Here is a 15,809-nt window from a genome sequence, read left to right as displayed (position 1 = left end):
CATCTTTATTAGGTCCTGTGTCCTCTGAGGAGAAACATTCTCCCCACTTTCACATTCTTCCATTTTACATCTTAACCACTAATCCTTCTCTAAACACCTTCTAATGTTTTCCAAACTCACCAGCTACCCCAGGATTTTAACTTCTCTCTTCTGCAACTGTCCTCCACTGTATATAGTATCCAATATTCAAGTGAAGTATGAGTCCTCATTTACAGGTCTGTGGCCTCTCTAGATTACAAAGTATTTGGATTCAGTAACCTTGTCCTTTTATCACTGTTGCTGCAAGAGTTCCTTTCATAGGACCTGATACATAGTAACCACACAATAAATACTTCCTGAATGAATGAATGAATGAATAGCCAAGGCAATCTTCACAGCCAAGGCTTCCCCAACCCAGCTCAGTAATCTTTCTGTTATATCAAAGAGACTCTGCCCCATGAAACAATAGACCCTGCACATTTTAACAAATGTATACAATTATTAGGAACTATTATTAGAACAGAGACTAGCACTACTGTTCTCATAGTTATGTTACATAAGTAGTGTATTAAAGCTCGTTCTGATTTCTTGTTTATACAAATCAGCTATGTCTGTCACCAGTTTAAATATTAGTAATTTAGAAAACAAAAGTTATTGATTTATCTACTCATCAGAAATCATTATGACAGATCTATTTACATACCTCTTTTGTCAGTTTATATACCAACTGGAAAAGAAGGGGTGTACAGTCAACTCTGAGAGTATAATTGCCTGCAAAATAAATAAGAGAGAATTTTAATACCTCCAAATGGACTACAAACCTGTATTTAATTCTAACTTTATTTTCTAATTATAAACAATATATAACAGATTTCAAATTGAAGGCATCATTCCTGGAGAATTAAAAATAGGGTGGACCCTACAGATTATCATATTCAGTGAAGTATGTCAGACAGAGAAAGGCAAATATCAAATTCTATCACTTATATGTGGAATGTAAACAAACAAAAAAAGATACAAATGAACTTGTTTACAAACCAGAAATAGACTCATGACATAGAAAAGAAACTATGGTTACCCAAGGGGAAAGGGGGAAGGGAAGAGATATGTTAGGAGTTCAGGATTAACAGATATACACTATTATATATGAAACAGATAACCAACAAGGACCTACTGTATAGCACAGGGAATTATATTCAGTATCTTATAATAACCTATAATGTAAAAGAATCTAAAAACAATGTATATGTATATGTATATGTATATGTATATGTATATGTATATGTATATAACTGAGTAACTTTGCTGTACACCTGAAACTAATATTACAAATCAGATGTACTTCAGTAAAAAGAAATAAATAAAATTTTAGAATAGATAGACAGGTAGGGAGATAAATAGACAGACAGGCAGTCTGGCTAAAACTAAAACACAAGGTGGAAATAACCCTTCAGGAGTCAGAGAGGCTGCAGCACACACTCAGGATAGGAGACTGCAGAGGTGGACTCTGCTGCTAAGGCGGCAGCTCCTGCAGTAACAGTAAGGGTCATTGCTCATTACGGCAGCAGTACCTAGGGGTCTTTGGCAAAGGAAGTGGTAAGGCCATAATGTTCATGTTTTTATTCATTCATTCAATTCAATATCAAGACTTTAGGCTAGAGCATGTCAGTAACTAACATGTGTCCTCTGACACTTACCTAGAAATAACCATAATACGATGAAAGCCTACAGATGCACATGCCACATATCAGGGTCAAAAGGAAATCTGTAGTGGGTGCTTATCCCAGAGTTGTTCCAATACATACAGGAACTATTTCTGTATGAAATATTTTAGCCCAACTTTTAAAAATAGCTCCACAGGAAGAATGTCGAAAGTACTAGAGTTTTAAGTAGTAATCCAAGATAGGCAAATGGTAAATATACTAAAGAAATTAGGATCAATAGCTTAGTTATGAATCATATTGATTCATTTGAATCATAATAATGTTCTCTCTGGTAAAATGGAGAAATGGAGGTATTATTGAGGCATCTCATAGAAAGAGGATAATCCTAGTTTATGAGTTGGAGTTGATAGACTTAAATACTGGTATACTATTTAATGACAATCTGAAATAAAATTTACCTTCTGTGTATGAGTCTGCATTGATATATGCAACCTCTCTCTCCTGGAGTGTTTTCACATTCTCCTGTAGTTGAAGCAAAGCAGTCACTTAACTCACAGCGTTTACAATAGTGGAAATACAAGCAAAACAAATTAATTCAGTAAAAGAGTGGTTTGCAGGTGCCATTATAAATCAAACACCTATGCTTTTGACCATAATTTTAAGAAAATACTATTAACTGGTTGATAATATTAATGCAATTAAAACAAGAAAGAAAAATAGTAGTGATGCTGTAGCCACTGTTCATAGCAGCAGCAGGGAGACCCAGAGGAAAACTGCCCCTGATCCCCTGCACCATAATATGAAGGGGGAAGGCTCGAGATGCTCAGCATCACCCTGGATCTACTGGAAGAGGACTGCTCAAAGTAAGGCCTGGAAATCTGTATTTTTAAAAGTTGTCCCTGGCAATCCTTACAGACATTAAAGTATGAGATCCCTTGATGTTGGGGATCCAAGTAACTTTACCATATTAAAAGTGAGGAAGTTGGAAATTAGATTTATCAAGAATTTTTTGAAAGAGAAGATATTAATGAAAAAGAAAAATATAGGAGGGGAGGATAGAGAAAAAACTAGAGGGAGAGAAGAGTGGCTATTAGGACAAAGACAAGACATTTCTCACACATACATGCACACACGCACACACATTCTAGAGAAATACAGCAGAAGAAGACTAATGCCATCACACACATGGGAATATGCAGAGAGAACTCTTTTCTTCTCTCTGTTTCTCTCTCTCTAGCTTGCTACCTTATAAAAGCAGTTACAGTAAAAACATTTAAAGCTGTGAGTGGTCATCCCACAAATGAGAATTCTCACCTCTGCACTTGGCCACATGGGATAGATGACAGCTGATTCTGCTGCAGAGTTTCAATTATGACAGAGCTACAGTAGAAATAAAAAGATTCCTTAACTATATGTAAAGGTAAAGGTGCTGCTGAATATGATCAAGATAGTAGAAAATGGGAAACAATATTCAAATTGTCTTTTAATTCACATGAATTTAAATTAATGCAAGGCATATTATCTTGTATCTTGGATTTATTTTATCTGTATTTTAAGCTGCTTAAATTATAGAAAGACACATGTATTTCTATATACATGTATTCACAAGAAATTACACATTTCTAAAAGTAGATGACCTTAATGAATAAGATCTGATTCATCTAAATAAGTGTATTATGAAATGCATGTTCATAACACCAACATAATAATAAGACTTTGCCATATAAATGGAATCAAATGTTATACAAGTAACTGTGATTTTATTCCCATACTTATTTGATTCATATTATTCTTTTAAAGTATGCAGAAATGAGTCAGAAAGAAAGCATTTTAAAAACCAGACACAATAATAAGAAACATATGACATTCTTTAAATCAATTCTATAAAATTTGGACTCATAAATGATGAACAAAAGAGAGGATAGTCACAGGAAAGTGCTTTTTGGTGCACCTGCCTTTAAAAAAATACACAAGCCTACCTTGAACATGTAAGAACTTAGAGTTACCGGACAGAGAGCCTAAGGGAAGAAGATGAAAGAAGGGGGTCTATGAGAGACACTTTAAAATAAAGCATTAAGAGCCAGTGACAAATGAAAATTAATCATAATTGAATTAAAAATAAATCCTTGAAATTTTAGAGTAATTCAATTTACAAAATCATTGTACTATACTTCCCAACCAGGCACTTTTGTAAATGGTAAAATATACCTATGGTTACAATTTAGTGTGGAATCCATAAAGGAGAGACTATAATCAGAGTATAGTCATCTTAAAAGAGCATGTTGTTTTCCTGGATAGAAGAAATCCAAGGAAACTGTAAAAAATTGAAAATTAATGCCAAGGATCTAAATCAGATTTTCAATAAGCTAATTCACTTGTCAGAAGCAGCTTCCTAGGTTTGACTATTTTCTGAGCTTACAGATTTTACTTACTTATCACAAAACAAATATAAATAGAAACTAAAATATTTTAAAATTAATGAAAAAATTGGTTTGTGCTTAGTAATTAAGAGGTTTTTCTGTTTTGTCAAACTGATGTAAAAGCAAAACCAAACTCTATTTCTTAAATTTTCTTGTTTTTATCCAAATTAAAACAGTATCAGGTAATGGAACACATCTGTGATTACCCTGAGATACATGTTGACCAAGAAGATATGTTTACTGTCTTAGTTACCTCAGTCCATTTGTGAAACCCAGAAGTCCAAATTTTTCTGCATCCCAGCTGGCAAAAATGGCAGTTCTTCTCGGTCTCCAGCCTGTAATCATTGTTAACATACATGGTTAGGTACACCTGCCTAAAAACAAAGGAAAATTCACTGAAGTCACTTTCTGTCATCACTTGCCAAGGAAACATTATTTACCTCTACTAATCAGTTTTCCAAAATTCTGGACAACTTCTTACAAATCAGCAGTTCCACTGGTTAGGTCAATACCTCCAAATACCCAGAAGTCCTGATGATCTCCCAGAATAACACATCTGTCTGGAAAAGAAAGCATTCAAAAGAATGACAACTTAGAATGTATTATAAAGAGCAGTAATTTATGTTTTTAAATTAAACTTCCTCCTGCTTGAGTTTCCTCCATAGAAAACCATCAAGGTAGTGTCTCCTTTTAGAATTTACCTTTTTTTCCCCACATTTAATTATATCACATCAACCAGGAAAAAAATATTAAGAGTTGATTAAGATGTATCTTCTCTTACTCCTGTAATCTTTGTAAAAACAAAATGTTTTACGACATTTTAAAAAATTCACCAACTCACCAAGTTTCACAGATCCTCAGGTAGTTCTGATTACATCGTAAATGCTTGTGATTTTCTTGATGTTATGAACATGCATTTTAACCTTCCTAGAATTTCACAAAGGGAACAAATTACTTCACATAGAGCATTATGTCTAACAGGTTCCTTCCAATGTTTTATTATAAGTCTCAGAAGTACAGAAAACTGTTTAATAGGATGATAAATTCCCATATGCCCACCACCTAAACTCAATCATTGTTAATACTGTTGAACTATTTGCAAGCGAGTTGCGCAAATCATGACAGTTCTCTCCTATGTATTTAAGAATGCACCTTACGGTGAAATAAAAAAAAATCAGTATTTTATATTTTGCCTCCCTCATAGCTCCATTGTTGGTATTTATTTAAACTTCAAAGTTATTACTCAACGTGAAAAACAATCTTGTTCTTAAGCAATTTAAAAAAAAAATGTGTATTTGTCCATTTAGAGCTCAAATCAATTAAGGGATATAAGCCCCAGGTGCTTTTTTTGATAGTTTGACCAGGGAAAATTTCTGTTTCTGACTTTTCTCTTAAACTGTTACTGAAGTTACATGCTCTGTTTTCCTTGTGTCTGTATGTATCTGTTTATAAATCACATTTTTCATTGTGTACCTCTAGAGGGTATTAATACATGAGATAATAAAGTCTCCTATGTTAAAGGAACTCTGTTCTAATTGAGTTAAATAAACACTTTTTAAAAAATTCTTATAAAATAAAACAACTTCTAATACCTTAAGAGTTCTGAAATTTTAAAACAAGCTTCTTACAGAACTTATAAAATACTTGCAGAATCCAAATTCACATTGCTAAGGCAAATCATTAACCAACAAGGCTCATTCAACCATTTTAGTTTAATAAAAAACAGCTATCTCCTCTCTGATTCATCAGTGTGAAGTTTCCCTTTCCCTCTACATTTCAAGCCAGTCAAACTAAAGTTCTGATCATGCCATGCTGTTTCCCAGCCCTGCACAAGCTGTCCTCTGCAGCTGGCGTTTACTGCCTGTCTTGATTCCGTGTAAATTTTACTGTTTGTGTAAAATTAAGCTCAATGAGCACATGTTCTGTGGTCATGCCTCCTTAATAACAGGGCTGTCCGGGGTTAGTAACAGTAACGACTATGATGGTAAGCGCACGGGGCCATGTAGCAGTTACGCGTCCACCACTGTGACCACCTAACCCACCCCCACAGAAGTGACCAGTGAACTTCGCTCCTTTCCCCCTTCTCTCCTACTCCTTCCCTTAAGTTGACCTAGTATTTTGCATGCACAGTGTTTTGACAGTTATCTGAAACACTGTTTTAAGCCGTCAGTTGAAAAGGGAAGACAAAATGTTACACCTGGCCCGGACGAGGAGAGGGGTGCGGAGTGGCCCAGAGGAAGCCGAACGGGACGCGCGGCCTCGGATCACAACACAGCCCCGTTCCTTCCCGAGTTTCGCAGCCGGGAAAGAAGAGGCCTGGGGCCCGGACAGCATCGGGGCCTTCGTGGGAGGCCGAGGGAGGGACGGAGACCCGCGCAGGGTTGGGGAGGGGCCCGCAGGGACTCACCGTCTGTGCAGCGGTTCCTGACCCACAGCTGGGCGGGCGGCGGTGGCGGTTGAGGCGGCGGTGGCGGCTGAGGGGTCCGAGGAGGCGGCGGCTGCGGTGCCGGCTGAAGGGGCCGAGGCGGCATCGGCGGCGGTACCGGCCAAAGGGGCTGAAGCGGCGGCTGAGGTTCCGGCTGAGGGGGCCGAGGCGGCGGCGGCTGCGGTGCCGGCTGAGGCGGCTGTTCCGGCTGAGGGGTTCGAAGCGGCGGCGGCTGCGGTGCCGGCTGAAGGGGCCCAGGAGGCGGCGGCTGAGGCTGCGGTGACGGCTGAGGGGGCTGGGCGGGCGGCGGTGGCGGTAGAGGCTGCGGTGCCGGCTGAAAGGACTGAAGCGGCGGCGGCTGCGGTGCCGGCTGAAGGGGCCCAGGAGGCGGCGGCTGAGGCGGCTGTTCGGGCTGAGGGGGTCGAAGCGGCGGCGGCTGCGGTGCCGGCTGAGGGGACTGAAGCGGCGGCGGCTGCGGTGCCGGCTGAAGGGGCTGAGGCGGCATCGGCGGCGGTACCGGCTGAAGCGGCGGCGGCTGCGGTACCGGCTGAGGGGGCTGAGGGGGCCGAGGCGGCGGCGGCTGCGGTGCCGGCTGAGGGGGCTGGGCGGGCGGCGGTGGCGGTAGAGTCTGCAGTGCCGGCTGAAGGGACTGAAGCGGCTGCGGCTGCGGTGCCGGCTGAAGGGGCCCAGGAGGCGGCGGCTGAGGCTGCGGTGACGGCTGCGGTGCCGGCTGAAGGGGCTGGGCGGGCGGCGATGGCGGTTGAGGCTGCGGTGCCGGCTGAGGCGGCTGTTCCGGCTGAGGGGCCCGAGGCGGCGGCTGCGGTGCCGGGTGAAGGGGCTGAGGCGGCGGCGGCTGCGGTACCGGCTGAGGGGGCTGAGGGGGCCGAGGCGGCGGCGGCTGCGGTGCCGGCTGAGGGGGCTGGGCGGGCGGCGGTGTCGGTGGCGGTTGAGGCTGCGGTGCCGGCTGAGGGGGCTGAGGCGTCGCCAGCGACTGCTGGAAAGACTTGTGGGATTCGAAGGCTTTCGCCAGGTTTTCCAGGGTCGCCATGGCGGCCTCCCGCCCCGCGTGTACAGACCCCGGATTCGCCGGCCCGACCAGCGGCTCCGGTCAGCAGCGGTGGCAGTGAACGGAGCTCGGGGCCGCCAGCCGGTGCGGACCCCAAGCGCGCGGCCATCTTGGAACCGTCCCGACAGTCCCCGCGGCCCTGCGTCCTGCCACGCTCCGCCGGTGGGGCGGGGCCGGGTCACGGGATTGACAGCCGGAGGCAGCGGCCTCCGCCAATGGCTGCATCGCTCTCCCCTTGCGCTCAAAGAGCCGCCACGGCTCTTGGAGTCACTGCGTTCTTCCCGGCGAGGGGCGGGGGTTACTGCACGGAGATCGGGAGGGCGGTTCGGGGGCGGGGTTGCAAGGCATGGCGAGGAGGGTGGGGAGGGCGGGTGACTTGTGATTGAGGGTCTCTCTGCGAGGGGCATCCCCAGATGACGCATAGCATGTGGCAGGGAGGCCGGGCAGTGGGCTGGGAGCCCGAGACCCCCGCGGGGCGCTTGCCCACCCCGCGGCGCGGGCGGAGGGCCTGCTCGCAGGACAGCCTGCTATAATATGCTGACTGTTACATATTTGGCCTTACCCTTGTTAGTAGCCTCAAATCACTTCTTGTTCACCTTCAGGATCATTACCATAGATATACTTCTTACAATCCTCGTACTTAACTATGTTCCCTCATGCTACAGGGGCATACACATGCTATTCTCACTCTTAGAAATAATCGTTTACACATCAATCCCCTACTCCCCTCAAGAGATTTGCCTATCTAATTCCAATCACTCTGAGTGCTCAGCTAATTTGTGAATTCATAAAGCCCATTACATTAACATAATTCCTTAACACCATGTAATGCTCCTTTATCACACTTATTAAAGTATACTTTATAATAACATAAAAACTCTTCCATGCATTAAGGTAGATATTAAACAATTAACTTCACAATATAAAGTTGTAAGTACATATACTTTATATTATGAAAAATGTTAAGGAATTACATACTATAGTTAAATTCATTCATAATTTTTCATAGAAATATGAGAATATTTATTCCAAGTTGGATCATCACTATATGTGTGTGTGTATATATGTATATATCTTTCATCCTTCATTCACAATACAAGTTCTGATAAAATATTGCCAACAATTAACTTTTATACCAAGAAAGGAAAGAAGGAAGGAAGGAAGGAAAGAAGGAAATGGAGGGGTTTTAGATCTCTTGAGATTGAGACATATTAGATACTCAAATCTGTACATTTGCATATGATAATTATTTTCCTGAAAGTATATAAAAACACATAAAGAAAACTGAAAGCTAAATATAAAATTATTTACAACCCAAATTTGAGGTTAATTTATATCTTCAATTGATATGCATTTTTTTAATTTAATATTACACTGTTCCATTGCTATAATCAAATTCATAAACAGAAAACTATATATGATATGTAATCCTCTCACCATTTATAACATCTCTGAAAGCATTTTTGAAGTAGAATATTTTATATTTAAAGTTTTTATCATTAGAAAGGCTTTGAATATTTTAACATTATTAGATTTAATTTACTTCATCGTATTATTTTTTCCAATACATGAGAAATAATATCTTATATGGTTTTGATTCATTCTTTAAGTAGTTTGTTAATATTGTGTAATAAGTGAATTCATGGAATATTGTTATAGAGTTAGACATTTTTATTTGAAGATGTCATCTTTTGTAGTATAATAATAAGGCCATTATTGTAGGAATGTGAAGGAGTTAGACAATGCTTTTAGTAAAATCATCACTCTAAAGGGCATATTGGCAATAGCAGCATGTGGTTAAGATCATGTCAATTTTTTGTAAATCTTTAACAAATTCTGAAATCACTCTGGTTGCTTACAAATTTATAAAACACAATTACTTATAGGAAGAACAAGGCTATACTCACCACATGACAAAGGAATGCTGCTTAATAAATAAGTGAGAAGAATTAAGTTTAATTCAAGGAAAGCAGCATTCTTAAAATATTTTGAATTGATTGGAGAAACAGAGATTTATGATTATTTATTTAGCAGAGTTTACATAGACATTTATGTGTGTGTGTGTGTGTGTATCCTTCATCTCTGTATCAATTCAAATAAGATTTTGCCAAAAAAATAAATTTTAGAGCCAAAAATACCAATCAAAAAGAAAGAAAAGAAGAGGGAAGGAAAGCAGGAAGGCAACTTAACATCAAAAAATTTCATCATTATTTAAAGTAAAGATCTATATCAACTAAACATTTGTATTGTGACCTCCACATTCCACTAAAACTTATGCCATTTACCTACAAATATAAGCTTTTATTTGCTTCTACAATAAATAATACATAAATTTAATGAAACTGCAGCTCAAAAGACGGAAATAGCATTAGAAATTCAGTCATCCAGTGCAGTAGCTAAAGCATGGGTATGACCTGACTCTAAGCAATCAGAGAACAACCAAGAAAATGTGCCAAACTGTTGGATACCCAGATTTGTTCCCAGGGCAGGGAAATAGGCATATCAAGATAAGTAAAAGAATATACCATGTTTAAAGCTTAATTATAATACAAAATACATATATATCTATATGTATTTCAAAATGTTAAACTTAAAAGTGGACCAGAAAAAAAAAATAAACAAAATTACTTCTATAGAGAAAACAAAGAATAGCCTTGTCTTCTTCTATTAAAGACTGACTAGCCACAAAATATTATGGAAATAGCTATAAAGCTTTGAGAAAAAATATAATAATACTATAATTGTGTTACCACTAAGGTTGTTATGTTTGTAGTTAAGCCAAAGTAATACCAAGACATTCAAAGAATCAGAAGGAATGGTAACCATATATTTATCCTAAAAAATAAAAATAAATACTAAGAAAAGGATACATTTATTAAAATTTAAGAAGAAAGATATGATTATTTAAATGCTATGTTAAAGGGTATTGAATCTACAGGTAGACAAAATAAGGATCACGTCTATTTTGAAAATATTTCAAAATAAATGCCAATAAATAAAAATAATTCTTAAAATGATACTTCCGTCTAACTTGTTTGATTTTGTAAGTGCATGTTACTTTATATCAATTTGCATTATTGATTATTATATGCTTAATAACACAGATACAATTAAAAGAATATTATAAAAAAGTTGAGATAGCAAAAATAACTTTCTTTTCTAATATTTACATATTAAAGTTTTAACAGTGAATTTTTATCAATCATAAGTCTTTATATTTTCAGTAAAATAGAAAATTATAATGGAGAAAAAGTAAGCAAAAAATGATTCAAATAAAAATGCTAAGGGGAATAATCGTTTATAACATTTGCCATCTACCTCTGCTTGGTACTATAACCAATCACAAGCCACTGTATCCGCTGACCTCCAACACTCCCTGAAAGTTCACAGTGGAGATAAGGAATGGGGCACTTTGTGCTGTTGGAAAAATGACAAAATACAGCTTCAGATAAATGTTTTCAGGAGAAGATTTTATAAGCCCCAATTCTTGCATCTCCTTATATCTATAAGAGCACTAAATTCATTAATGGTGACATCTGCTCCTCATAACTGGCAAAAGAACTCAATGTGTGTTTGACTGCACATACTCCCTTTCACTAAAATTACATATATAATATTGAGTTTCCCCCTGCCTCTTCAGAAAAGGTCCTCAGAGCCATCTGAGGTTCTGTCTTCTAGATTATAGTCCTCATTTTGCCCCAAATAAAACTTAATCCACAACTCTCATGTTATAAAATTGTATTTCAGTAAACAGCATGTATATTAAAATAGTTCAAAACATTGATGTCACAATTGGTGAAAAGATACCTCTGCCTATATAATTTCAAATTGAAATAAAAAAATAAACTGGGCCACCATGATAATGAATCTGTGTAAGGAGAGACATTTTCAGCATGATGAAGGGAAGATAAATCACTCTAAGCTTATAACTATGCATCTGGACAAATTAGCAGTTGTGAGAGTAATAACCAAATATACTTCTAGAAATAAAAAGGATGAAAAAAAATTTACACCCAGACATCTTCACAGAGAGAATTTCTGGAGGGTGTACTTCAGCCCAGTCTGCTTGATGATCCACGAACTGGTCCAACACAGAGGGGAAGGAGAGACCATAGAAAGAAGCAGAGCCCTGCAGCTTAGTGGGCGGCAGGTTTTATCAGCAAGATAACTTACTTATGAGACTTGTCTTGAGCAGCCACAAGAGTCTCCCTGCAACCCCACCAGAATCTTAAAAGTTTATATAGAAGCCTTAAAATACTGTCCGGGTGGTCTCGGCAACAACCACATTACTGTCACAAGGCTGAGTACTTGGTGGGGCTTCTGCAGGGAAGGCAAGAGAAACGCATTCCAGTAGTCATGTCCTCTTGATGATCCCTTCAACACTAATCCGTATCAGGTATAAGTATTGGGGAAAAAGAAGAAAAGGAAAACAGAGTTAATGACTTTTTGGATATGTAAAACATTTTAAAATTTCTGTGCAAAATTTATGATTACAACACTGAGTATATTTTTAATGGTACCATTCTGGAAGTCTCTATATCTAAGATTAAATTTAGTTAATTATGGGCTTGTGAGTAATATTTTTTTGTTTCTAAATTTAATAACCTATATTATTCACTAAAAATTTTTAAGAATTTAATTTCAAAGTTAAAATCATTTTAATTGTATAAATAAAGAGATATTAGAATGGTTATTTTAATAGAAAAATGACAGTGTGAAGCATTAAAAACAATGTAACAACATCAGTAAAACTGAGTAATTATATTTCTTATGGTTTTCACAAATAAAAAGTTATTTTATTAATAATTATATTTACAGTCTTTTAAAACCAAAAGGGATTCTCAATATAGAATGTCTAATGTTCATAGAGCAAAATTGTGTGCATAATTTGATTCAAGGACAAAATCATACATATATATAATATACACACACATAACTAATACCCAGGAATTACATACAAAAAAGTATGTTTAATTCTTTATTTGTTACATTACAGTAAGATTTGATTATAGTTTTTATTTGCATTTCTAAATTATGAAACATTTGATACATACAGGTTATGATTATAAAATATATATCCATTACTCTACCACCCAAACTGAGAAGTAAAACATGACATTTCCAATATATTTACCCTTGCTCTTTTATGTTGCTTAAAACTAAAACTGTTATAACTACATTTTATAGAAATAGGTATTTGTTTCTGGTGTTTCTTTTTCTATATTTTTATTTTCAATAATTTTTGCAGCATTTTTAATTGTTCCTCTTGCAAATATCCTAGAGATTCCCCCCAAATATCTGAGAATGTATGCATTTTAATGTCTTTTAATAGGAAAATTGACTCAATTAAGGCTTATCCATATGTATTATTGACTAATTTATTTATGACTTTATTTTGTTTTCCACATATAACTTTGTTCATTAATTTTCATTTTTTTGAGTGACTTTCTTTTGTTTTTCCTTCAGATGTGTTTTTCAGGCATTAAACACCTCATTCGTTATACCACTGAAGATAATTTCATTAATTTCTTACTTGTATAATATTTTGGCTATTTCTAGAATTTAAAATTCAGGATGACTTTTCTATAAAAGATAAATTTCAAGAAGCTGTCTTCTTTAATCCAGTTTTGCCAATATTATATAAAAAAACAACCTGTTTATTGTTTTTTTCTGATAGTTATTATTCTATCCTACACAAGGATAGTTACATTTTTTCTAATTATATATTTTTATATATTTTCTACTTTATATCAAGAAAATAGTCATGTTAACTATTTTTTATATTATAAGTACATTATGGTATTTCGCTCCATCTTTGGAAATTTGGTTCTGCTATTTAAAGGATTATCTAGTCCATATTTTGACTTTGTTCACTTTACTTTTTGATATAGCACCAAAGGCATGATCAACGAAAGGAATCATTTCTAAGCTGGACTTTAAAAAAAATTACAATTGGTTTTCTTTGCAAAAGACATTGTCAAAAGAATGATAAGATGCCACAGATTGGGAGGCTGTATTTGCAAAAGATATATCAGATAAAAGGCTATTAGCCAAAATATATAAAGAATTCTAAAAAGCTCAACAATAGAACATTAAACAACCTGATTTAAAAAATGAGCAAATTACCTGAGCAGATCTCTCACCAAAGAAGGTAACAGATAGCAAGCAAACATATGAAAATATGTTCAGCATTATATGCCATTAGGAAACTACAATTTAAAACAAGAAGATACTACTACATACCTATTAGACTAACCAAATCTAGAACACTGACAACACCAAACATCCTGCCAAGATGTAGAACAACAGGAACTCTTACTTATTGCTGATGGAAATACAAAATGATTAAAACAGTTTGGAAGGCAGTTTGGCAGTTTCTTACAAAACTAAATGTGCTCTTACCATAAAATACTTCAAGTCTACTCTTTGCAGTTTACCTAAAGGAGCTGAAAACTATGTCCATATAAGAACCTACACAAGGATATTTACATCAGGTTTGTTTGTAATTATCAAAACATGGAAGCAACAAAAATATCCTTCAGTAGGAGAATGGATAAACCATAGTACAATCAGACAATGGATTATTATTCAGTGCTGAAAAGAAATGAGCTATTAAGCCATAAAAAGATAATATAGATCCTTAAATGTATAATGATAAGTGAAAGAAACCAATCTACAAAGGCTATGTATTATATGATTCCAACCTCATGATATTCTGGAAAAAACAATACTATGGAGAGAATAAAAAGATGAAAAGTTGCTAAGTGTTATGAGAAAGGGAAGATTGATTAGGTAAAGCACACAGGATTTTTAGGGCAGTGAAACAATTGTGTGTGGTACTGTAATAGTGGATAAATACCATTGTACACTTGTCCAGACACATAGAGTATTCAACACCAAGAGTGAGTCCAAAGGTAATTATGAGTTATTATAATGTGCCAGTGTAGATAAGTATATATTTATATATACTGCTGGGTCCTATATATCCCAGGACATGGGCTTTCTCTGGGAAGAATGATTGTTGCATCAGGGTCTTGGTCCTCTCATATATGTAGATATAGGGTAGACTGATAAAAAAAGAATGTCTGGATATTGAGAAACTCAAAATTAAAGTGAGAAGATTTACAATAATAAAAACCAACTAATCCCTTGAAGATTTCTAGAGTAATTAGACAAAAAATGTACAGAGAGGATTTTCTTATAGAGTTTCCAACCTTTGTCTAACAATTTGTACACCTCACAGAATATATATTTTTAAACGTACATATAAAAATGACAAAAAATAACTATATAGTAAGTCAGAAATGAAGTGTCCACAAATTTCATGATGATAAATTTGTACTATTTTCATAAAAATAAATAAGATAAAATTTAAACAACAAAAATGGCTAATTGTCTGGCTAATTGAAATTTATGAACCTTCTTTTTGACGTTAACTAATACATGTACTTTATTATTAAAGCCCTTAATGTGCTTTTATTTTTATCCTATTTACCTCTCTTTCTTCACTATGGAGTATCCTGAGATTTTAAAATGCATTCTCCTGCTTTTCTTTATTATTTCTTGAACACACATATATATCAATAAAATGATATCATTTAGTTTAAGTTGCCATTTATATTTATTAAATGTTATATTTTTTTCAATTTCCCCTGAAACATTCTCTTTACTGCAATTTTTATATTTAGAATTATTAATTTTTATAAAACTGAAATTTTTAGAATGGAACTTAAAAATTACTCCATTAATCCATTTTCCAAAAAGTGGATATTTGAGTTATTTACAATTTTTGATTACTATAAGCAATGATGTTATGAACATACTTGTATATTTATCTTGGTGCACACTGAACACAGGCAGAAGGTTGAAGGTAACTTAGGAAAGAAATTGCTAGAGTTCGTGTGTTGACACCTTTAATTTATAAGAATATTATAATTTTCTGAAGTTAATGTAAAAGAGGAGAACAAATCTGACTCTATCTTAGATCTGTTCCTTTAGCTTTGACCACTGTGCCCTGTTTCCGAGGCTTAGTCTTGCTAGATTTGCACTCACATAAAGATAACCAGCTGTAGAATAGAGAATAACATTTGTTTGTTGGAGGTTTACAGGGACACCATGAACTGACCCACATGGACAGCTGCAAGAACAAAGAATTTCTACAGCAAGATGTTTGCAACAACCAACCATATACCCTCCTTTATTTCTTGTTTGTTTGTTGTTCTTGTTTGTTTTTGTTTTTGTTTTGTATAAAAGAA

At 36.6% G+C, this 15,809-nt stretch overlaps 1 protein-coding gene across 1 annotated transcript in view; it reads right to left on the bottom strand.

The window, feature by feature from the left end:
- Positions 1-8,266, bottom strand: part of LOC140693687 (uncharacterized) — a 65,953-nt gene extending 57,687 nt beyond the window's left edge. Inside the window, exons 1-9 of the mRNA XM_072957395.1 lie at positions 8,263-8,266; positions 6,471-7,855; positions 4,905-4,990; positions 4,504-4,623; positions 4,317-4,398; positions 3,623-3,661; positions 2,958-3,023; positions 2,102-2,165; positions 683-750 (exon numbers count right to left, since the gene is read on the bottom strand). Of these exons, the coding sequence (XP_072813496.1) occupies positions 4,982-4,990; positions 6,471-7,855; positions 8,263-8,266 (1,398 nt within the window). The 3' untranslated portion in view covers positions 683-750; positions 2,102-2,165; positions 2,958-3,023; ... (2 more) ...; positions 4,504-4,623; positions 4,905-4,981. The remainder of the gene's footprint in view (positions 1-682; positions 751-2,101; positions 2,166-2,957; positions 3,024-3,622; positions 3,662-4,316; positions 4,399-4,503; positions 4,624-4,904; positions 4,991-6,470; positions 7,856-8,262) is intronic.
- Between the last annotated feature and the right edge of the window lie 7,543 nt (positions 8,267-15,809).

Source organism: Vicugna pacos, unplaced genomic scaffold (genome assembly GCF_048564905.1).
Source record: "Vicugna pacos unplaced genomic scaffold, VicPac4 scaffold_20, whole genome shotgun sequence".
Classification (NCBI taxonomy): Eukaryota; Metazoa; Chordata; class Mammalia; order Artiodactyla; family Camelidae; genus Vicugna; species Vicugna pacos.
This window is presented reverse-complemented; position numbering and strand designations above follow the sequence as displayed.